General features: G+C 48.8%; 1 protein-coding gene across 1 annotated transcript in view; it reads left to right on the forward strand.

Annotated features, from left to right (window-relative positions):
• Positions 1-25,152, forward strand: part of LOC119970397 (transient receptor potential cation channel subfamily M member 6-like) — a 282,278-nt gene that overhangs the window by 152,621 nt on the left and 104,505 nt on the right. The window contains exons 20-22 of the mRNA XM_038804950.1: positions 526-654; positions 12,576-12,827; positions 16,593-16,767. Of these exons, the coding sequence (XP_038660878.1) occupies positions 526-654; positions 12,576-12,827; positions 16,593-16,767 (556 nt within the window). The remainder of the gene's footprint in view (positions 1-525; positions 655-12,575; positions 12,828-16,592; positions 16,768-25,152) is intronic.

The following is a 25,152-nucleotide window of genomic DNA, read 5'->3' on the forward strand; positions in this document are numbered from 1 at the left end:
CAGTAATGACCTGTTGTGATTTACACTGGTAGGACCCGTCGAAAACGGGCGACCACCCAGCCCATCGCGGGCCGGAGAATCGTCGGGGGACCACTGCTAGCAGCCGCCGACCGGCGCGCCGCGATACCCGCCCCCTTCAAAGCCCCGGAGAACTGAAGGGGGCGGGTATCGCGGCGTGCCGGTCGGCGGCTGTAACCTCCGCCATGGCCAGTGCGGAGAAGAACCCACGCTGCGCATGCTGGTGCTCCCGCGCATGCGCCAACTCGCGCCGGCCGGAGGAGGCCCTTTGCTGCCGGTTGGCGTGGTACCAAGCCCTTCCGTATCGGCTGGCATGGCGCCAAAAACTCTGGCGCCGGTCTAGCCCCTGAAGTTGCAGAGGATTCTGCACCTTCGGGGTGGCCTGATGCTGGAGTGGTTCACGCCACTCCTCAGCGTCGGAGTGGCCCGCTCCACTGGTTCGCGGAGAATCCCGCCCTGTATGTTCGACGTTCAATACTTTTATTTCCTGCATTTTATCCTTCACAGATAGCTTATTTGGGATTCCTGATGCTGTTTACCTACATGGTTTTGGTGAAAATGGAACCGCTGCCCAGTATCCAAGAATGGATTGTCATCATCTACGTTTTCACTACTGCTGTGGAGAAAGCCAGAGAGGTGAGCAAGGACCAGAGCATTGTCTTCTAGCTTCTCAGAAGAAATCAATTATTTTATATAATGGTAACAAAATCATGCTTTAGTTAAAAGAAGTAATGTAGAACAATTTGAATTGTGGTAGTTGTTCCAACTGTCTACTGAGTAAAAACTTTACCTCCGGGAGAAGGGGGTTCGGGATCTTTTCCCTAGTCAGATTAGTTAATCTCAGTTGAGTCATAATTTGGGGCACAACAATTAGCCTCTGCACACTGGGCTAGAGAGGAAGAAAAGAGCCATGAACCTTAGCTTTGCTCTTATAACCCCACTATCAGAATCACCGCTATCTAAACATTTCTATGAGAAAGTGCAGGTGGATATTGGGTGATGATAAAATAAGACCACGATAGCCTCTATGATTGAAGAGCCTTCTGGTTGTAGAATTACATATGAAACTCTTGCGCAGTCTCATATTAGTATTTGATAATCTTTGTTTCAGACTCTTGGCCTTTACTTAAGCATGCAGTAAACAGCAAATGTGTTTCGATATCAACACAGTTAAGAAAAGGCTAACACGGTGGTTGAGTACAGTTTCTGAGTTGGTAATAATCACCATCATGACCAATGTTTTTTTACCACAACACAAATGGAAACATTTCTCTCCCCCAATTCTGCTTTATAGCACAGAATGAAAGACCTCAGAAAGTTTAATTTAGTTCTGTGTTTCAGAGCAGCCAATTTAATCCTACAATTTTAAGGTGACACTATTTTCAGATATACTTAAGTATGTTTTAAACTTCTGTTCATCTGATTGGAGAAAAAGTTGAATTTCAGTTGCTTGGAAATCTTTTTAAATAGAGTCATAGGAAAACAAGGCATACAAAGTTGCCATTTGGGCCATCCTACACACATACAAAATAGGAGCAGACATGGGCCATTCAGCCACTCAAGTCTGCTCCACAATTAAATAAGATCATGGCTGATCTGTTTGTATTCAGTTCAACATTCCCCATCTACCCCAGATAACCTTTGATTCCTTTGCCCAACACGAATCTATCTACCTCCAAAATATTCAGTAATGTCACTTCCACTGTCTTCTGATGTGGAGATCTTGTGGAGAGATGTGGAGACCTCAACCGGGATCTTGGATTCATGTCGCATTACATCCACCCCCCAACATCTGGCCTGGACTTGCAAAATTCCACCAACTGTTTTGGCTTGAGACAATTCACACCTCTTTAACCTGTGATTATCCCTCTCTCTGGATCTGTAATGATTTGATTACCTGCAAATGCTCGCATTCCAAGCATTGTTCGGCATCTTTGACTTTGTCTATATAAATGTTTCTGGATCATACCTCTCCATTCACCTGAGGAAGGAAGCTTGTGTTTGAAACAAACCTGTTGGACTTTAACCTGGTGTTGCAAGACTTCTTACTGTCTTCTGAGGCAGAGTTCCAAAGTGTCACAGCCCTCCAAGCGAAATGATTTCTCCTCGGGCGGAATTTTCCACTGCCTCTGTGGCATGATTTGCGGCGGTGAAATGGCCCACCCTTGACTGGTGGTGGGATATTCCGGTCCTACTGTGTCAACGGGGTTTCCCGTTGTTCATACCCTCCACCACCGGGGATGATCGCCGTCAGGAATGGCTGGCAAACTTTGGCCCTTTTCTGTTTCCTACAAGGTTGATCCCTAATTTTAAAACAGTGCCTCCTACCTTTACAAGCTTCCTGAAAGAGCAACCAATTTGTTCCACTCCTCTGGTTATGGCGGCTTGCTTGCAGACTCGGGGGGTGTAGGTGCCTTTCCTGTTAGGGAAAACTGTGCACATGGCGAGGTCCTCTCAGTGGCAAGGCTGCCCTTGCTTGAAGAACTCCTGGCTTCTTGACCACCCCTAACCTACCTCGTCAGAAGCTACCTGACTGACCCCAGCGAGCTCACCCCAGTTACCTTAATTCTGAGCTGCCAGCGATGGTCCTGACCCATCTGGTTCACTAATGTCCTTTAGAAAAGGGAATCTGCCATCCTTACCTGGTCTAGCTTAGATGTGACTCCAGATTCTCCAGGGGCAGCACGGTAGCATTGTGGATAGCACAATCGCTTCACAGCTCCAGGGTCCCAGGTTCGATTCCGGCTTGGGTCACTGTCTGTGCGGAGTCTGCACATCCTCCCCGTGTGTGCGTGGGTTTCCTCCGGGTGCTCCGGTTTCTTCCCACCGTCCAAAGATGTGCAGGTTAGGTGGATTGGTCATGATAAATTGCCCTTAGAGTCCAAAATTGCCCTTAGTGTTGGGTGGGGTTACTGTGTTATGGGGATAGGGTGGAGTTGTTGACCTTGGGTAGGGTGCTCTTTCCAAGAGCCGGTGCAGACTCGATGGGCTGAATGGCCTCCTTCTGCACTGTAAATTCTATGATTCTATGATTCGCAGCAATGAGGTTGACTCTTAACTGCCCCTCAAGGGCAATTAAGGATGGGCAATAAATGCTGGTGCAGTTGGCAATGACCACTTCCAAGAAAGAATAATATGAAAATCTCCGGCTTACTGCAGTTCTAGCAGTGGCCACTGATCCCAGTGACTCCTGGGACTGAAGGGCTGTCAGCCCTCAACTCTTGGACGTGTGACATCTTGCCTCGGCTAGATGGAGGCCACAACGCCAGACAACTAATTGCCTGAGCAACATAAAATTTTGCTGTGGTTCCCAAGATCACCAGAGGCGGATTGGCTCCTGACTTTCTACCTGATGCTGTGGCCATCTCCTCCATTTTAGATCCCAGCCAATGCTTCAGTTGAATTCTAAACAGCAGTTTAGAAAGATTTAGGATAACTTCTTTGCTTTTGCGTACTTAAAGTCAAGGATCACACATGAATTTTTAACAATTTGTCCTACCACTTTCAAAGATTTGTGTATGTAAACCCTCAGGTCTGACTCTTACTGTAGCCACTTTTAAAATTCTACCATTTAGCTTATATTGCTTAATATATGATTCCAAAATGTATCAGTTCACACTTTTCTACATTAAATTTCATCTGCCAGTTTCTGCCCCTTGGCCTCATCTACTATTATCATCGTCACTTGCTTATGTTTTTACACTTTGTGGCATGCACAAATTTTGAAATTAAGCACATTAACCAAGTCATTACAAAACGTAGTGGTCCTAATACCACCACTTTCTGTCAGCCAAGTCTGCATCCATACCGCAACTGTTTGTTTAATCCTATGGGCTTCAGTTTTGCTAACACATGTTCCCATTGACTTACTTTCTGCAATAAGCAAATGGCCTTAGCAACTTTGCTGTGGAAGGACATTTCTCGCCTGATGCTTTGCTAAGATTCTGGAATTTATACTTTAAGGCACAGAGGAATGTTTGACTTTACTAATGAATACAATGAGCAGAAGAATGTCCTGAGGTCAGTCATTGGCGCCAGAAGTTATGTAGGTCTTAAAGTCTGGAACCTTGTGTTTTATGGCCAGCCACACATGGACCTCTTCATGTAGATGCTGTTAGGTGCATGCGACAACTAAATGTTGTAAAGTTTTACACACATATGCTGCTTTATCGTCTTTATCTTGCATTGTGCTGTTAAATTAAGAGTTGTTCATGATGTTTCCAGGGCACATTCGTGGTCCATTAACGCACCACACTACATTTGCTCATTGAACCAGCAAATGTTCTCCTCAGGCTTGTAACAATGAAATCACCTTGGTGTATTTGGAAGTGAGTTACCAATAGCCTTTGTTGCACTAATGGCCTGATTATACTGCAGTCTTTTGTATTTGTGGTGCAGTTTTCACATTGCATTGACTCAGAAGCTGTTGCACAACCTTGACCTCCATGTCGCTTGACTTTTCAGCTCTCCATCCAACTCCCATTCTGACCTCTGTGACTTTGTTTATTCTAGGTAAGCTCAGTATAAGCTTAACAAAACCCTTCTACTTGGCACTTTGCAACCCTCTGATCCTAACACTGACTTGAACAACTTCAGACCTTGTAAAACTCAGCCTGATCAGACTGCAGTATTGCATTTTATTTTATTTCTTTTTAATTTCAAAAACTTGGAGTAATTTAGTTTGGAAAATCCACTACCCTGCACATCTTTGGATTGTGGGGGTGAGACCCACGCAGAATGTGCAAACTCCACACGGGATATGTTCCGGGGCTTGGATCAAACCCGGGTCCTCGACACCGTGAGACAGCAATGCTAACCACTGCAACATTGTACCTCCGCCGCCAGTACTGGATTTTAAAGATTCTACCGTGTGTTTTTGGCAGTGATGCACTTTATGTGGAGTAGCAAGCCCACCGCCTCCCACCCACCTTAATCTCCTCCCACTGTGGATGGGTAAGGTGGCCACTAACCCTGCCTGCCGTTTGGCTTATTGAGACTCTTAACTAGCCAATTAGGGAGCATAATACAGTTGGCAGTGGAAGGCTGACGAGAGTGAGTAATTTGCTATTTGCACCAAAAGCTGGGAAAGAAGGGAGCACAGGGAGCACATCATGGACACCCTCGCTCATCCAGCCAGCAAGTTTCTACCTCCCAGCAGCTCCCCCCCCCCCCCCCACACCCGCTGACCACGCCCTCACCCCACTCGTCCCTATGGTGCCAAATTCCTCCTCACTCAAAAAGCCCAACCTTTGTCCAGTGCCAGAATAGTCCCAACAGTGCCCACAACTGAGTTCTAATGCTTCTGGGACTGGAGGAGCTGCTGGACAATCTATTTGGCTGGCAACACCAAAGGACAAGACTTCCTTTCAATGAAGGGCAAAAGTTCCACGTTTTGCTTGCAGGGCAGACTTTTTTAAAGTCTATCTGTTTGTAACTGACTTTCTACAGAGTGGGTAGAGGGCAATGAAAGGAAAATCATGTTTGACAAACCTAGATAGAACATACAGTGCAGAAGGAGGCCATTCGGCCCATCGAGTCTGCACTGACCCACTGAAGCCTTCACTTCCACCCTATCTCCGTAACCCAATAACCCCTCCAAACCTTTTTGGACTAAGGGTAATTTATCATGGCCAATCCGCCTAACCTGCACATCTTTAGACTGTGGGAGGAAACCAGAGCACCAGGAGGAAAGCCACGCAGATACGGGGAGAACGTGCAGACTCCTCACAGACAGTGACCCAGCGGGGAATCGAACCTGGGACCCTGGCGCTGTAAAGCCACAGTGATAGTCACTTGTGCTACCGTGCCACCCAATGTAACTAGTAGAATAGATAAGAGAGATCCAGTGGATGTGATGTAGTTGGAATTACAGTAAACCTTTGATAAAGTCCCACATAAGAGGTTAGTGTGCAAAATTAAAGCACATGGGGTTGTGGGGGGGGGGGGTAATATTCCGACATGAATTGAGAATTAGTTAACAGACGAGAAACAGAGAATAGGAAGAAATGGGTCTTTTTTGGAGTGGAAGGGGGTGACTTGTGGGGTACCACAGGGATCAGTGCTTGGGGCCCCAGCTATTCATAAATACTAACAATTTGGATGAGGGAATCAGTTGTAATATTTATCGGTTTGCTGATGCCTCAAAACTTGGTTTGAATGTGAGTGGTGAGGAGGAGAATAAGAGGATTCAAAGCGATTTAGTTTCTAATAATAATCACGTATTGGCACAAGTAGGCTTCAATGAAGTTACTGTGAAAAGCCTCTAGTTGCCACATTCTGGCGCCTGTTCGGGGAGGCTGGTACAGGAATTGAACCCGTGCTATTGGCTGCGTTCTGCATTACAAGCCAGCGTTTAGCCCACTGTGCTAAACCAACCCCTAAATAAACCAGCCCCGAAATAAACTAGCCCCTAGATAAGTTAAATGTAAGGCAAAATACATGGCGAATGCAGTATAACATGAATAAGTGTGAAGTTATCCACTTTGGTGGGTAAAACAGAATGGCAGAGTATTATTTAAATGCTGAAAAATTGGGAAATGTTAATGTACAAAGGGACCTGGGTGTCCTTATACATCAATCTCTTAAAGCAAGCAAGCAGGTGCAACGAACAGTTAGGAAAGCAATTGGTATGTTGACCTTTATTACAAACGCCACACAGTCACCCGAGGTTCGAATCAAACCCGTATCTGATGCTGTGAGGCAGCGATGTTAGCCACTGTGCCGCCCTCAAAATTTTAATTCTAGATTTTTATTGAATTCAATTTCACCATCTGCCATGATGGGATTCAAACCCGGGTCTTCTGGAGCAGTACCCTGGGTCCCTGGATTACTAGTCCAGTGACAATGCCACTACACCACCGCCTCTGACTGGGTGGGGGGGGAGTGGAGATGGTCTAGAACAAGGGGTCACAGTCTCAGAATATGGGGAAGGCCATTTAGGATTGAGATGAGGAGAACTTTCTTCATTTGGAGGGTGGTAAACCTGCAGAATTTTCTACCATATAACACCGTGTAAGCCAAGTCGTTGAATACAATAAATAAATAGATCCATTTCTAGATACTAAAGGCATTGGGGTGTGGGGAGACAGTGGAGGTATGGCGTTGGGATAGAACAGAAGTATAGTGCTGCGATAGAGGATTAGCCAGATTACATTGAATGGCTGAGCAGACGCAATAGGCAGAATCATAGAATCCCTACATTGCAGAAGGAGGCCTTTCGACCCATCTGAAAGAGCACCCCACCTAGGCCTCCTCTCCACCCTATCTCTCTATCTCCCCATAACCCGACCTAACCTTTGGACACGAAGGACAATTTAGCATGGCCAATCCACCTAACCTGCACATCTTTGGACTGTGGGAGGAAACCGGAGCACCCGGAGGAAATCCATGGAGACACGGGGAAATCTGAAAACTCCACACAGACAGTCACCCAAGGTTGGAATTGAACCCGGGTCCCTTGTGCTGTAAGGCAGCAGTGCTAACCACCGTGCTGCTCTGTCGCTCCCAAATGGTCTATTCCTGCTCTTTTTTTTTTACCTCCCCTGTAAAATGCAGCCCATTGAATCAACAGGAATACTCTGATCTGCACGTTCTACATTACTCTATTACTCTCAGCAGTATTGGTCTCAAACCTGCACCAGAATTTTAAAAAAAATAAATTTAGAGTACCCAATTATTTTTTCCAATTAAAGGGCAATTTAGCGTGGCCAATTTACCTACCCTGCCTATCTTTCTGGGTTGTGGGGGTGAGACCCACGCAGACACGGGGAGAATGTGCAAACTCCACACGGACAGTAACCCGGGGCCAGGATTGAACCTGTGTCCTCGGTGCCATGAACAGCAGTGCTAACCACTGCGCCACCGTGTTGCCCATAAACCTGCACCAGAGTTAACTGGAGACACTAATCTAACTCTTGTACCTGAAACAGTTCCAAACAGTTAATCACGAACAAGGAGAAGTGAAATATGAGGGATGGCAAGTCCACCATCTTCTTGCCCACCTTTGAGGTGTCCCCCATAATTCGGGGGATGGGTGGGTGCTAATATTGGCAGCCCACCCACCAAATAAGACCATAAGACATAGGAGCAGAATTAGGCCACTCGGCCCAGCGAGTCTGCTCCGTCATTCAATCATGGGTGATATCTTTCTCATCCCCATTCTCCTGCCTCCTCCCCAGAACCCCTGATCCCTTATTAATCAAGAGCCTTTCTATCTCTGTCTTAAAGACATTCAGAAGGCGGCACATGGCACAGTGGTTAGCACTGCTGCCTATGGCGCTGAGGACCTGGCTTCGAATCCTGGCCCTGGGTCACTGTCCGTGTGGAGTTTGCACATTCTTCCCGTGTCTGCGTGGGTTCCACCCCCACAACCCAAAAGATGTGTGGGGTAGGTGGATGGGCCATGCTAAATTGTCCCTTAATTGGAAAAAAAAATAATTGGGTACTCTAAATTTATTTTAAAAAAATAAAATTAAAGACATTCAGTGATATGGCCTCCACAGCATTCTGCGGCAAAGAGTTCCACAGATTCATCACCCTCTGGCTGAAGACATTCTTCCTCAAATCTGTTTTAAAAGATCGTCCCTTTAGTCTGAGATTGTGTCCCCTGGTTCTAGCTTTTCCTACAAGTGGAAACATCCTCTCCACGTCCACTCGATCCAGGCCACGCAGTATCCTGTAAGTTTCAATAAGATTCCCCCCTTGTCCTTCTAAACTCCAACGAGTACAGACCCAGAGTCCTCAACCATTCCTCATGTGTCAAGCTTTTCATTCCAGGGATCATTCTTGTGAACCTCCTCTGGTGAGACCTCCTATCCAAGGCCAGCACATCCTTCCTTAGACATGGGGCCCAAAGCTGCCCACAATACTCCAAATGGGGTGTGACCAGAGCCCTATACAGCCTCAGAAGTACATCCCTGCTCTTGTATTCTAGCCCTCTCGACATGAATGCTAACATTGCATTTGCCTTCCTAGCTATGCCTGTGTCTATAAATATATAGACACAAGCATTGGTGAAGCATACAAGAGTGTTGTACTACCCAGTAGAGAAGATGTGTGAAGAGATCAGATCAGTCCATAAGAGGGTCATTTAGGATTCTGGTAACAGAGGGGAAGAAGCTGCTTTTGAATCTCTCCTTGCGTGTTCTCAGACTTTTATATCTCGTGCCTGATTGAAGAAGTTGGAAGCATGAATAATCCGGGTGGGACGGGCCTTTGAGTATCTTGCCCGCTTTCCCAAGGCAACGGGTGGTGTAGACAGAGTCAATAGATGGGAGGAGGGTTTGAGTGATGGACTGGGCTGTGTTCACAACTCTCTGTAATTCCTTACGGTCTTGGGCCGAGCAGTTGCCATACTAGGCTGTGATGCAGTAGGATAGGATACTTTCTATGGTGCATGTGTAAAAATTGGTAAGAGTCAATGTGGACATGCCGAATTTCCTTAGTTTCCTGAGATGGTATAGGCGCTGTTCTGCTTTCTTAATCGTTGTGTTGACATGGGTGGACCAGGACAGATTGTTGGTGATGTGCACATCTAGGAATTTGAAACTGTCAACCATCTCCACCTGGGCCCCGTTGATGCAGACAAGAGTGTGTATAATACTTTGCTTGCTCCCTGAAGTCAATGACCAGCTCTTTAGTTTGCCGACATTGAGGGAGAGATTGTTGTCGTTACACCACTCCACGAGGTTCTCTTTCTTCCTCCTGCATTCTGACTCATCATTGTTTGAGATCCAGCCCATTACGGTCATGTCACCAGCAAACCTGTCGATGGAGTTGGAGCCAAATTTTGCCACACAGTCACGTGTGCATGGGAAGTATAGTAGGGGGCTGAGTAAATAGCCTTTCAGGGCCCCGGTCGTGAAGACTATCGTGGAGGAAGTGTTGTTTATCCTTACTGATTGTGGTCCATGGGTCAGGAAGTTTGAGGATTCAGTTGAACTTGGCTGGGAGTATGATGTTAAAGGCGGAGCTGTAGTCAATAAATAGGAGTCTGACATATGTGTCCTTGTTGTTGAGATGCTCCAGGGATGAGTGTAGGGCCAGGGAGATGGCGGCTGCTGTGGACCGGTTGTGGCTGTATGCGAATTGCAGTGGATCAAGGCATTCTGGGAGTATGGAGTTGATGAGCCTCATGACCAACCTCTCGAAGCACTTCATAATGATCGATGTCAAGGCCACTGGACGATAGTCGTTGAGGCACGTTGCCTCGGTTTTCTTTGGCAGGTTTCACTAGGTGGTCTTCCCACAGGGCAGCAGGCCCCCTGATACAGACAATATGCCCTTGAAGATGGGAAGTTGCAATCAAATGGCTGAATTTGCCTCTGATTGGGTGGCTTGTCTGCCAGTTTTCCAACACTTGGCGGACCCGAGTATGCCCCTCTGTACTTTCCCATGCCAATATGCCAGCCCTCCAACCTCCAAGCTGTCACCAAAAGGCCTCACAAATTTCTGGCCATGGTCTCTGCCGTGCAATTTCCAGCCTTTTCACAAAATTATTCTGCCGTTTTACAGTTAACTTGTTTTACTTCTGGTATCTATTAGACAAAATGGAAAAGCATGTAAACTTTAATTGATGTCAGTACTGGATCAATTTGTCAGTACAACCTAATAGGCATTGAGCGCCAATGAACCCTTTAGAAAAAGGAAACTTGTGATTAATTGTATTCTTGTACATCAACGTCGTTCAAAGACTCACAAGTGTTCAGGTCTAATGCTGTCTATAAAGTGATCACCAGTTATTAATGTTATCTCATCCTAAGTAAGGCCCCGTTCGCCTGGGGAGCTTCTTTAATTAAGCTAACATAATGCCTGCCCTTTTAATTGGGTCATATTTTAAGACTTTTTAATATATACCACTGACCTAAGGTTGTTTTTTTGCTGTAACTGCGAGTCCAGAAAGACAGATGAACAGCTTTAAAAATTACCTTTGGGAAAATAGGAACAGGAGTTGTCCACTTCAGCCAGGACTTTCATGGAGTTACAGTGATTCTGGAGCCATTTAAAATTGGTGGGACCCGATTCTGGAATTCCCACCACCATTATTGGCAAACACTCCCGGCCTGACTGGCTCGATTGCAGGGGTAGACATCTCCTAGTACCTCTCTGCAATTTTTGTGGAGTCAGACCAGCTTGTCCATGACCCATGATTCACAGCCTCTCAGAGGAGTCTGGATTCAGTAACCTTTTGGGGTGTAAATTCAAAAGGTGTCATCCATGCTCCTTCCTTGCCTCCTCCATTCCAACTCAGTGCCAACTCGCACCCCCCTCACGTTCATGATCCGTTATAGCCCCCCCAGCTAACTCCCCTCCCCACCTAACAACCTGGACCCATCATTCTCTCCATGCCAACTCATGGCTGTCCCATGCCCATTCACTCAGTGTGCACTATGTACAGAACCAATTTGCCATATAGTAACAAATGCATTTGTGAAACTGCTTAGAAAGAAAAATATTTTATTTTGGGAAACAATAGCTGTTCCTATAACCCCATAAAAATGTCAATCCGACAGACCAATATAGTATCAACTTAATAGGCATTGAGCGCCAATGAACCCTTTAGAAAAAGGGCTTAAATACTTTAAAAAAAAATTTCCAATTCCATCTTTGGGTTGTGGGGGTGAGACCCATGCAGACACGGTGAGAATGTGCAAACTCCACACGGACAGCGATCCGGGCCAGGATCTAACTTGGGTCCTCGCCGCTGTAAGGCAGCAGTGCAAGCCATTGTGCCGCCCCCTATAGAGAGTTTAACACTGCACACCTCTTAATCCTGTCCAGATAAACATTGAGACATGGACAAATGATGTCACAAAAATAGTAACTTACTATAACCACTTAAAGTTGTCAATCAAGGAAAGTTTTAAAAAAAATGTATTTTATTACAAACATGTACCAAAACAGGTTACAGCAAATAAACACCCCGGGAGATATACTTCCCAACAATCAACGATACAGTCTGTACAGATATTTCTCCATCCCCCCCCCCCCCCCCCCCCCCCCCCCCCCCCACTCTCCACTACCCCTCCGCTGAGATAATCCTTTAATGAGCCTGGGCTCTCAACCAAGCATGCATAATTAGGACAAATGTAAGAACCCTGTAGTAGAACTGGATGGCCTCATTATCCCTCACCTGGTTCATGTGAAACCTATCCTGATGGTGAAGTTCCTTCCTATTCCTCTACTGGTGCTGGTGCACCATGAAAGAAAATTCCTCTTCTCCACCACAAGTTTACCCTTGATGTCCTGATATTTAATTGAGCTTCTAGTTCCTGTAACTTTCGAAACAGGATGTCTTGCCTACTCTTTCCAATATTGGTGCCCTCAACATGGAATCACAACTGATCTGCTCCTTCCCTCTCGAATATCCTTCCATGTCAGTTTGATATGCCCCTCAAGAGGTGCAAGTTTGGTGACATATTATTTGGATCTCTATGTCCTGCTAACAAAGGATGCTTTCTGTCCTTCTAATTATTGAATTGATTGGGTTATTGAACTTTGCTCAAAGACAGTACAGAACCTGGCCTGATTTCACCTTGATTAAAACCTCTGTTGTACAGATCTTCGTATCGGAGCCAGGAAAATTCAGCCGGAAGGTTAAAGTTTGGGTCCAAGAATACTGGAACTTGAATGATTCGGTGGCAATAGTCCTGTTTGCTGTGGGGTTTGGTTTACGTTGGACTGACCAGCCATTACAGACCACTGGAAAGATTATATACTCCCTGGACATTATATTTTGGTTTGTGAGGCTTCTCGATTTCTTTGCAGTGAATCAACATGCAGGGCCATACTTGACAATGATTGGGAGAATGGCAAGTATTCAAAAATACTCCTGCTAAATTAAAACTGTTTTCATTATTAAGTAAATAGTTTACGTCTTAGCAAATTTTTTAACATAGATTTCTCACAACTAATACTTTCAATTACATTAAAGGGTGCATGTATAAGGTTATGATTTTTTTTTATGTTGGTGGATGATGTCAAGTAAAAATCTGAACAAATCACAAGATAGAAAATGTAAAAAATAAAACACCTTTGAAGTGTAGTTTCTGTAAGGCAGACATCTCTCAGTCCAAGTTTTAAAACCCGCCATTCCATCCTTGTCTCATCACAATACTGTGAATTTATATTTATTATTGACAGTTAAGCAGTAAAATGTATGGAGCATGGGAGCTTTACTATAATAGCGGTTGAGAAACTGGGGCTGCCAATTGCGGCAAATGACCACGGTCTGGTCTAACAACATCTGTAGAGGGACCACACTAGGGATGGTGTTAGGGATTCCAGTAGCACTAAAGGACAAAGTCGTGTTGAGACTCTTCAAAGCGCAAAATATAGGAGTCATTCAAGGAGAGATGTGGATGGGATATCAGCGACTCTCCCGTATGTGGTCAAGAAAGGAGGGAAATGCATAGGCACCAGTCTGGACACACAGACAAAACAGTTGTGTGCCCATATCCAGTGAATGAAAATTAACATGCCCTGTGTGGAATCAGGACAACTACTGACCTAAATTCTTGGGCCAAGTGCTGGCAAGTGGGATTAGTGGGCTGGTCAGGGTCTTTCATGCATCAGTGCAGACTCGATGGGCCAAAAGGCCTCTTCTATAATAATAATAAGAATCTTTATTGTCACAAGTAGGCTTACATTAACACTGTAATGAAGTTACTGTGAAAAGCTCCTAGCCACCACATTCCGGCACCTGTTCGGGTAGACAGAGGGAGAATTCAGAATGTCCAATTCACCTAACAGCACGTCTTTCGGGACTTGTGAGACAAAACTGGAACACCCGGAGGAAACCCATGTAGACACGGGGAGAACATGCAGACCCCACACAGACAGTGACCCAAGTCGGGAATCGAACCTGACACTATGAAGCAACAGCGCTAACCACTGTGATACTGTGACGCCATTGTAGTATTCTGTCATTCCGTGTGACATATAAAATGAGGCACCGCAATGCAACCACTCACAGGCCATTGTTATTTACCATGTGCTAGATGGTTGCAATTATTAATGTGGCTTAAAAAAAAGTTACCTCAGAAATGACAAAAATGTAACAGGACTAATTTAGGTTTTTTAGACAGGATATATGCAAAAATTAATTGGCAAATTATAGACTATGAAGGAAAGACTAAATGACATGGGGCAATGTTTTTCTAACTTTTTCGAGTGACCCACATTTACAGAATGGACGATTACCGTGACCCATGCCATGTTCACAAAAGATTCTCCATAATTACTGTTAAAAAGTCACACTCTTTGTTGGCACTTCTGCATTCTGTAAATTGAGCTGCTGTTCCACCTTAAATGACAGCTCCATACTGACACAGGATTATTTGATTATTTTATTTCTTCGCACCCATTATTAGCATTTGGAAAGATTAATAGGCTCAATATTGCACAGTTTTAACAATGTCATGTTCACAAGTTCAAAACCCAACACGACCTCGGTTGGAAATTAAACTCAAAACATCAACTTCAGAAACAGGAGCCCGAACTGTTGAACAAAAAACACGGTCTGACAGAATGTCACTGGACATCTGTCAGTACTGTTTCCCAGGTAATTATGTAACAGACTGAAAACACGCTTAAAAAAAACAATGCTGGGCACAGCTCAGCTGACCAATATGCAAAATGTGCAGACACATTCCGTTCCATACACCTGCAACATTTTAGCAGCTTCTGTATACATGAGTGTAGTTTATTCGCCAGCTTAAGTCATCTTTGGCGAACAATTCAAGCCCCAATAAAGGTAGATGCAAAAGTCCTTGCTGTAGAGGAACCAATTCAGCTGATGGGGTCCATGTAGCCACACGGCAGAGAAAAATGCTTGGGGATGAATAACTGGGAAGCATTCTTGAAGGACAAGCGTCCTGGTGTGGAGAGACAATTCAGAAATGGAAGGAGTGGATATAGGGCTTGTAGGGCTGAAGGAGGCTGTATGTCCAGCGTAGCTGAGAGAATGATAAAAGACGCACGGGGTTTGTTAGTAGCACACTGAACTCAAGAAATAATACAGATCCTGTGCCGAACACAATAGCAGGATATGCCACCTGAAGAAAATTTTACAGGTCACTGACTGCAAACTGCCCAACTATACTCTGGCCCAGAGAGGCAAGGAAGTCCATGGCACCGACTTCTACATCAGTCTTGTGTGGTCATACATTGTAACTCAGTGATAATTTACCAGGAGAGAAAACGGTAAACATGGTCAGGTGGTATTTGGTGATCATTTTGGTGACCTTTGGCGACCCATGCTGCACCATCCAGCGACCCATCCAGGAGTCATGACCCCACTTTGAAAATCACTGGCACAGGGCATGAGCAAACCATCCTGTTACCTCTGACAGCAGTTCACATCAGATATAGAATGATGTAATCATCTGTCATTTATAAGATCAGATGTAAAGTTAGCTTGGCCTGTCCTAAGATGTTTGCTACCTGTGAAGTAAAAAAAAATAGTGGTGCAATAGTCATAGAATTTACAGTGCAGAAGGAGGCCATTCGACCCATCGAGTCTGCACCGGCTCTTGTAAAGAGCACCCTACCCAAGGTCAACACCTCCCCCTATCCCAATAACCCAGTAACCCCACCCAACACGAAGGGCAGTTTTGGACACTAAGGGCAATTAATCATGGCCAATCCACCTAACCTGCACATCTTTGGACTGTGGGAGGAAACCGGAGCACCCGGAGGAAACCCACGCACACACGGGGAGGATGTGCAGACTCCGCACAGACCGTGACCCAAGCCGGAATCGAACCTGGGACCCTGGAGCTGTGAAGCCATTGTGCTATCCACAATGCTACCGTGCTGCCCCATAGAAAGTATGCTTCCAAAATTGTTGGTGCGGCATACTGTTAGAGCAAATAAAACTTAATGGTGTATCCCTCCCATGTCATACTTTACCCTGAAAACTGTTATGATAGGGGAACATTTGATCTATACTAAAGTGCCTGTGATATGCACTTAAAATGAAAATAAATGCTAATATAAATACTAAATAAATTCTAATGAAGGCATGAATAATAATTAAAAATGAAATGCATTTGTTGTTATGAGATACAAATTTCAGTTTCACTTTGTGGTTGCTAAATATTATGGAGACACTATTGTGAGGCCTTATTCCTGGCCCAAGCAAGCAGATAAGTGATTCCTGCCCAGCAAGCAGCGATTTAAAAAAATCTCTGTTGTACTTGTCCCTAGTGAGGCAGCACGCTGGAAGTGGAGACCCAGAAAGAATACCCTGAAAGCGATAATTTAGTAGCTCCTATACAAAACCCTGCAAAGGACTTTGGGGATATTGTGATATTGAAGCACCATCAATGCTAATTTAGAAACTAGCTCCCAAGTAGATAACTATCTCCCTCTGAAACTATACAAATTTTTCTTTGAATGGAAATAATAATTCTTGCAATTATCAGACAAATATAGTGGAGGGTTTGGGATGAATTGTACCTGTTATTAGATTTGGGCTTATGCTAACCTCAAAACTGTTTCAGACAAGATATGCAAATTATTCTCTATATAATATAATTCTTGCTGCAAAATAAATCTACTTCCTTTTGTTTCAGACGACAAACATGTTTTATATAGTGATTCTGATGGCAATTGTTCTCTTGAGTTTCGGAGTGTCAAGAAAGGCTATACTTTCTCCAGTAGAAGAACCATCTTGGCGACTTGCTCGAGATATAGTGTTCCAGCCTTACTGGATGATATTTGGTGAAGTCTATGCTGGTGAAATTGATCGTATGTATTCAGATATTTATATCTATTAATGCAACACCTGATATCCATAAATACATGAGTTGGACTGCAAGTTAGGATAACATTTTGGCACAAGCCATAGAAAGTCACAAGTAACCCAGTGCTGCATTTTAATTGGAAAAAAGTTTGTGATTCCCTGATGTCTGCCATGCGATTGAGACTGTGTTTTTACTTGTGTAAACAATACTTGCAACATACACTCACTGCTCAGAGTGAAGACAGCTGTGAATACCACAAATGTTTTCTCTTATTAAGTAGTCTCAATAAAGCATTAAGGTCTACAGCATAGATGAAAGGGAATAGGAGAGGAGACTTGCACAAATAATTGAAATATATCTGATATGTATGACGTCTAAAATTTAGGCAGAGGATGACTACCATACAGCATTTTACTATTGTGAAATGTTTGTATTTGTAATTGAAAATTTTCACACAATTAATTTAAAATGATCAATAATAAGATGAGAAGACAAGTTTTTATTTTGAAGTAGATTTATTGAAGTTGTACATTTAAAAAAATAACGCAAAAAGAAAACACAGGCATGTTACAGCTCAGCAAGAAAGAAAGTCTCAACTTACATGGTGGAAACAGAGAGGAGCAGGAGAACAGCAATATAGTTGGTTCAACACAATCATTCAGCTCAACTTGATGCCTCTATGCGTAACACCAGAGAATAAGGAAGGAAAAGATAAGGCCATGAAAACATGGTAAAAGGATGCACACTTCCTGTGGGTTGTTTGCTCACAATGACCACAAGAGTTCAGTATAAATCTTTTGCTCCATATTCGGGTACGCACCAACACACATCTCCCTTAACGCCAGCAACACTAGAGTCACCAATAACACATTACTAACTCAATTACTAACATGGTCGCATAGTGGTTAACACTGTTGCTTCACAGTGCCAGGGACCCAGGTTCGATTCCCGGGTTGGGTCACTATCTGTGCGGAAATGTTCTCCCCATGTCTGCATGGGTTTGCTCCGGGTACTCCGGTTTCCTCCCACAAGTCCAGAAAGCCGTACTTGTCATTGGACATAAATTGGACATTCTGAATTCTCCATCAGTGTACCCGAACAGGCGCCTGAGTGTGGCGACTAGGGGATTTTCACAGCAACTTACTTGAAGTGTTAATGTAAGCCTACTTGTGACAATAATAAAGATGCTTATTATTATTCAACTGCACTTTGAGCGCCAGTGGAATATGTGGATGACAGGATTTGTTTTGGTGCTATTGGGCTGTGTGGAAGGGTCTACACAGCTGTACAGAGAATGGCACTGATACGTGGAACAAGTCACACATTGATGGACAGATCATTTCTACACCAAAGTTCTGGATATGATAACACATTCTCCAGCTTCTCCTCCGTGTCTGTTGAGGAACCTGCAAGTGGTGATACTGTGGGCGAGATTCTCCGGACTCACGACGGGTCGGAGAATAGCGGGCGTCGGAAATTTTTACGGCGACGCTGTTCCGACGCCCTCCCGCTATTCTCCGAACCCCGCAAATTGTCGGAGTCGCGTTTCCCGACAAACGCCTCCTTCCCGCCCCTGACACGACCAGAATCGCCACTGAGAGCCCCCCCGCTATTCACCGGCCCGGATGGGCCGAAGTCCCGACGTCATGGCGCCCTGTTTGGACGTCGTGAAACACACCTGCTTTTTAAATTCGTCAACCAGTCGGCCTGGCTGACGACTGCTTGGAGGAGGTCAGGGCACCACTCTGCGCACCGCTCAGCGCACCGTTCAGCGCACCGCTCGAGTCTGGCCACAACGAGGAAGGCATCCCTGGGAACGGGAGGGGGTCCAGAACGGGGGCAGTGGGGGGGAGACGGGGGAGGCAGTGGGGGAGACGGAGGGGGCAGTGGGGGAGACGGGGGAGGCAGTGGGGGAGACGGAGGGGGCAGTGGGGGAGACGGGGGAGGCAGTGGGGGAGACGGAGGGGGCAGTGGGGGAGACGGGGGAGGCAGTGGGGGAGACGGGGGAGGCAGTGGGGGAGACGGAGGGGGCAGTGGGGGAGACGGGGGAGGCAGTGGGGGAGACGGGGGAGGCAGTGGGGGAGACGGAGGAGGCAGTGGGGGAGACGGAGGGGGCAGTGGGGGAGACGGGGAAGGCAGTGGGGGAGACGGGGAGGCAGTGGGGGAGACGGAGGGGGCAGTGGGGGAGACGGAGGGGGCAGTGGGGGAGACGGGGGAGGCAGTGGGGGAGACGGGGGAGGCAGTGGGGGAGACGGGGGAGGCAGTGGGGGAGACGGAGGGGGCAGTGGGGGGCGACGGAGGGGGGGGGGGTTAGGTAGAGAGTGAGCCGTCCAACCCCGTAACAAAATGTCTGCCAACATGCCATGGTGTGCAGGTGACGAGGACACGGCCGCTGGTTCCCCTGTGGCTTCCGGCCACAGGCCACTGACGCACCCGTGAGGAGGCCATAGTTTACTGGCCGTTGGATGCAGAAAGTGACCAGGGGTTAGGCTGACCGCGTGTCAGCAGCGCGACCAGGCCACCGGGACACACTGGTATCCCATGGCTGGCGGCTGCCGAGGTGTCGACTAACGTCCGTCTAACATGTCCCGTTTCTCTGCCTCCTACCACCCTTCTGTAGGTTAGCACGATGCATGGGAACAGAACGGCTATGTTCTGCGCAGTGGATGGGGCCGCTCTACTGGATTTGGAGATGCAGCAGCATCCACACCCACAACCCGCAGTGGCTGCAGGGCCAGCTGCAGCAGCAGAGGGAAGATCCGAGGAGTTGCCAGTCGTCGAGCAGCATGGGGGGGGGGGGGGGGAGGAGGAGGAGGAGGAGGAGGAGGAGGAAGAGGAAGAGGAGAGAGTGAGGGTGCAGCCACGGCGTCAGAGGCGACGACCAAAGCCGAGGGTGTACCGTGTCCGGGTCTCTTTCCTAACAATGCCGGACATCACCTGCAGGAGAAGACTCCGGCTGAGTAGGCAGACGGTGATACATATCTGCGAACTCCTGTCGCACCTCGCCCCACGTGGAACGGGGGGAGGACACGCGATCCCGGTAGCCATCAAGGTGACGGTCGCTCTGAACTTCTATGCTACCGGCTCCTTCCAGTCTCCGAGCGGGGACGTCTCTGGGATCTCCCAGTCATCGGTGCACAGGTGCATCCGGGATGTGACCGACGCCCTCTATGCCATCGCCGATCGCTACATCACCTTTCCTGAGGACCGAGCAAGTCAAGACTCACGAGTCCGTGGATTTGCCAGTGTGGCCGGGATACCGAGGGTTCAGGGGTCAATCGACTGTGTTCACGTCCCCATGCGCCCGCCTGCTGTGGACAGGGACGTGTTCACAAACAGGAGGGGGACATACTCCATTAATGTCCAGGTGGTATGCGACCCCCCCACATGAGGTCCATGAACGTCTGTGCAAGGTTCCCAGGGAGTGTGCATGACTCCTACATACTAGCGCAGTCGTTCATCCCTGCGATGTTTGAGGGACGTCCCCCCCGGCTGAGGGGCTGGTTGCTAGGTGACAGGGGTTATCCGCTGAGGTCTTGGCTGATGACGCCTATACGGAGGCCTCAGACCAATGCGGAAACACGACACAACGAGGCCCATGCAGCAACCAGGGGTGTGGTGGAGCGCTGCCTTGGCCTCCTGAAGATGAGATTCAGGTGCCTGGACCGCTCCGGAGGGGCCCTGCAGTACCAGGCCGACAGGGTCGCTCGCATTGTAGTGGTCTGCTGTGCGCTGCACAACATCGCGATGCAGAGGGGAGATGACCTGTTGCAGGAGGCGGAGGGAGAAGCTAGTGGCAGTGGTGCCAGCACAGAGGAGGAGGAGGAGGAGGAGGAGGAGGACGCTGGCGGAGTGGCGGGCGCAGCACGCAGACACGACCCAGGTGCTGGTGATGTCCAGGAGGCGGCACGACGGACCCGGCAAGGACGGCGGGCACGCGACGCCATGGTGGCAGCACGGTTCACGCATCGCATGTGACGTCCCCGATGAACACCAAACCACCACCTGCATCGCTAGTCATGCAGAGGGTCACCACACAACTGCCACCACCACAACCCCCCCCCCCCCCCCCCCCCCCCTCAGTGTACACTGCTCCACTTCGACATGACGCTTATCACTGGGTACAGACCGAATGGCACAACATTGATGGCGGTGTCAGCGGGTGTGATCAGTGCCATGTGGAATGATGACAGCCCGCTCTGCGAAGAGCTGTGAGCTCAGAATCGTTAGAGAGAGTCTGACCCATGGCAATAGCTGAACCATCCACCTTGGTGGCCGCTGAGTTCGTCACTGACACTCCATCACGTGCCCGCGTGGGCTAGCTGTGGGAGGGGGGTAGGGGCAGGGACTGCACACCCGGCACCGAGGTTTCACCACCCGTCACCCCCAGCGACACTCGGTCACCATCACGATTCCTGTGGCTGTGGAACAATCACACGGTATTACAAGTAAGGTGGAACAGTGCGTTTAATATTAACAATTATTTACAGGTGCCCTAGCCCCTACAACTAAACTGTGCCCTTCACCCGTGCCAACTTACTCAGTGTCTATCTTAGTTGCCTTACGGGCCCTACCACTACGTCTAAGTGAATCCCCAGATGATACAGCAGGAGTGGAGGAGGATTGCTGCGAATCGCCCCCCTCGACTCGTTTCTCCTTGGCTATGCGTTTCCTGGGGCGACCCGGCCTTGATGGGCCAGGCTGCTCTGCGGGCGTCTCGGGTGACATTGTGCCACCCTGCTCTGCCTGCTGCCCACCCGATGCACCAGGGATGGGACGGGGGGAGGCCGAGAATTCCGGGACGTCCCGTGATGGAGTTAATGGGACGGGCCCCGAAACCTCCTCCTCCCTCGGGGAGCCCGGTGGCCCCCGGGCCTCACTTTGGGACAGAGGTGCGAGTGGGGAGGTTCCCCGTCGCACCACCGACACCTGGCGCTGCCAGTCCTGGAGGCCTGCAACGGTATCCACCAGGATCCGAAGGTTTGCAGAGACGGAGTCCAGGGAGTTAGACATTCCCGCCAGGGACTGTGCGATCTCAACCTGTGTGTGCACGACGCCATCCAGCACATGTGTCAGGCGGTTGATGGTCTCCGCGACTGACAGCTGGGACTGTGCTATCGACTGCTGGGACTGTGCCATGGCGTGCTGCGACTGGCCAATGACCTGCTGAGACTCGGCCATGGCCCGCAGGGCGCCGGCAATGTCGGTTTGGCTCTGGCACATTGCTGCCTGTGAGAGGGCAACCCTGTCCAGGGCCGAGGATGACGCGTGCACATTAACCCCAACGTCTTGCATAACCTGACCCATTGCCTCCACCGCGGATGCCACCCGTGCGGTGTCGGACTGGGTCTCTGCCATGAGCGGCACCACTCCCTGCTCTTGGACGCGGTTCGACTCCTCTAACAGCGTCTGCAGAGTCTGGAAGGAAGCCCTCATCCCGTCATTGTTTCCCTGGGTTTCCTGAGGCATCGGCTGTGCGGGTGGGTTGATAAACTCCAGGAACTCAGAAAACGTCTGGGAGCCAGCTGCATCCTGGGCCTGGTCTGGCCTCCGCGAGTCCGGGCCCTCTGTTGCTCCGACCTCCACCTGCTGTACCTGCTCATCTGTGATGTGCCAACCAGACTGTGCCCCAGGAGACTCATCACTAAATAGGCCCGCCGGGGTGTGTATCTCTGGGATGATGGACGTGGTGGGAGAAAGCAGTGCCGCAAGCCCGACGCTCTCAATGGTTAGGTCCTCGTCCATGGTGTGGGGCTGCTCAGCGACAGGAGTGTTGTCCCTGGCCATTTCTGGTGGCGGTGGTGGACTTCGAACCCTCTGTGCGTCCTGGTCCGCAGATTGGGTTGGGGCGGATAGGGCTGCCCGCTGATCGGGCACCCTCTGTTGTGAGGCCCCGGGTGAGGTGGCGGCAGATTCCTGTCTCCGTCTGCAGCCAGACGGCCCTGGTCGTTCGGCATCACGTCCTAGGGAAGAGAATGAGACGGGTTATTTCGATTTGCTCGGCAGGCCGATGGACGGTCCCAGTGGGCAGGGTGTGTGAAGGGACAGAGGATGGGGAGGTGTCCCAGTGGGCAGGGTGTGTGAAGGGACAGAGGATGGGGAGGTGTCCCAGTGGACAGGGTGTGTGAAGGGACAGAGGATGGGGAGGTGTCCCAGTGGGCAGGGTGTGTGAAGGGACAGAGGATGGGGAGGTGTCCCAGTGGGCAGGGTGTGTGAAGGGACAGAGGATGGGGGGGGGGGGGGGGGGGTGTTTGTCTGGGAGGGTTGTCTCACTTGCTGCAGTTCCGCCAACCTCGCATTGCGCGATATCGCGGGTGGCAGACCCCCCAACAAGGTCCAGTGCCCTCTGTTCAAAGGTGCTGAGGGGGTGCATGTTGGGCGAACCCCCTCCAGTCTTGTGCCGCTCACGGTGGTTATGACCGGCCTTGGCCTGTTGGGGGAGGGAACATAGGTAGATCATTACAAAACGGTAGGTATCAGCAGTCCGTTCTGATACTGGCACAGTTTGGGGGGGGGCAAGTTGTCATCAGATGATTGCATCTCTCCTCGGGGCCAGAGCGCTGGGTCTGTGACAACTTTGTGAACCACCCTCAAATAACTCTGCCCCAATCCCTCTCCCCCCCCCCCCCCCCCGGGCAGTTAAGGGGGAGGGATGGTTGTGACTAGGGGGCACCCTCATGGCACTTACCCTGGCAGACCTGGTGAGGTCGTGTAGCTTCTTTCGGCACTGCTCTGCTGAGCGAGGGGTCTGCCCCACAGCACTGACGGCAGCAGCCACGTCACGCCAGGCCTGGCGTACCGTGCTGGCAGGTTGGCGATGCCCTCTCCGCGGGCGGATGATGCCCCTCCTCTGCTCCACGGCATCGAGCAGCGCCTCGACGTCTGCATCAATAAAGCGAGGAGCAGCTCGCCTAGGCTCCGACATCCTGCCCGACAGATTCTGTGGTCGCCCGCGCCTTTTTACGGCGTCGGGCGGCGTCACATGGGCGGGTTCGTGTCGTCGTCGCGTTCCGTCGTCATCACGCACGTAATTGACGCGGCCGCGCTGCTAGCCCATTTCCAGGAAGTGAATCGGTCGGGAAATGAAGCCTTCGCGACCGTCGTAAAACGGTCCCGATTTTTACGACCGTTTGCCGACTTTCCGCGGGTGCGGAGAATTTCGCCCTTGATGTTTGGTTTTTGTTGTGAAAATGAGCTGATATAGCCTTGTATCGATACCAATGTGGAATGGTGACATTTCCTTGTTGTTTAATGTTTAGTGCGATATGTGGAATATTACGTGATTGATTTTCAAATCTTTGTTACAGCTGACAGTTTAATAAACAAAATATTCTCAAATGGCCTCTCATGGGTACATGTGCCATGTCAATTGTGTCACATTTCAATCAATCTTTGAAGCCTGAACAGTTTGCCTGACCTCCAGAAGCGTCAGAACCATAGAGGCAACAGCCAACAATCAAACACTCGAGCTGCGCTAAAGCACTGGGGATATCCTCACGACAAAGGATGAGTGTGTGGATCAGGGGAGGGCAACAGAGCACGGTCTCCATAATGTTCCCGGCACGGGTCTGGGGTCTATGGGCTCCTGACGTGGTTGGGGGTGAGTGTGCGGAGCAAGATTTTCCAGCACAATTGGCTCGTTCGTTGGCACTGATGTCCTTCAGGGAATAAAATCTGCCACCCTTACCTCATCTGGCCTACATGTGACTCCAAACCCACAGCAATATGGTTGACTCTTAAATGTCTTCTGAAATGTCCCAGCAAGCCATCCATTATATTCAACAGCTGCAAAAACACGAAAAAGCAATGAAACCGGACGGACCAACTGGCATCGAACCAGGCATCGGAAGCGACAATGGCAAACCCATTCCTCTCGACCCTGCAAACCTCTCCTCACTAACATCTAGGGCATGTGCCATTTGGAGAGCTGTCTCACAAACTAGTCAAGGAACAGCCTGACATAGTCATGCTCACAGAATTCTAACCTTACAATGCCCCAGACACAGCTATCACCATTCCTGATTATGTCCTGTCTCACCCGCAAGACAGACCCAGCAGAGGTGGTGGCGCAGTGGTATACAGACAGGAGGGAGTTGCCCTGGGAACCTCAGCAGCAACTCTGGACTCCATGAAATCTCATGGCTTCAGGAAACATGGGCAAGGATGCCTCCAGCTGATTACCACGTACTGTCCACCATCAGCTGATGAATCAGTATTCCTCCATGTTGAACACCACTTGGAGGAAGCACTGAGGGTGGCAAGGGCACAGAATATGCTCAACATATTGTCCAACACCCAGCCGTGAATGGTCGTGGACAATTAAACTGGAGGAGGAGGCTCCATAAATATCCCCAACCTTAATGATGGAGGAGCCCGGCACATATGTGCA

The sequence above is a fragment of the Scyliorhinus canicula genome, chromosome 8 (genome assembly GCF_902713615.1).
Source record: "Scyliorhinus canicula chromosome 8, sScyCan1.1, whole genome shotgun sequence".
Lineage (NCBI taxonomy): Eukaryota > Metazoa > Chordata > Chondrichthyes > Carcharhiniformes > Scyliorhinidae > Scyliorhinus > Scyliorhinus canicula.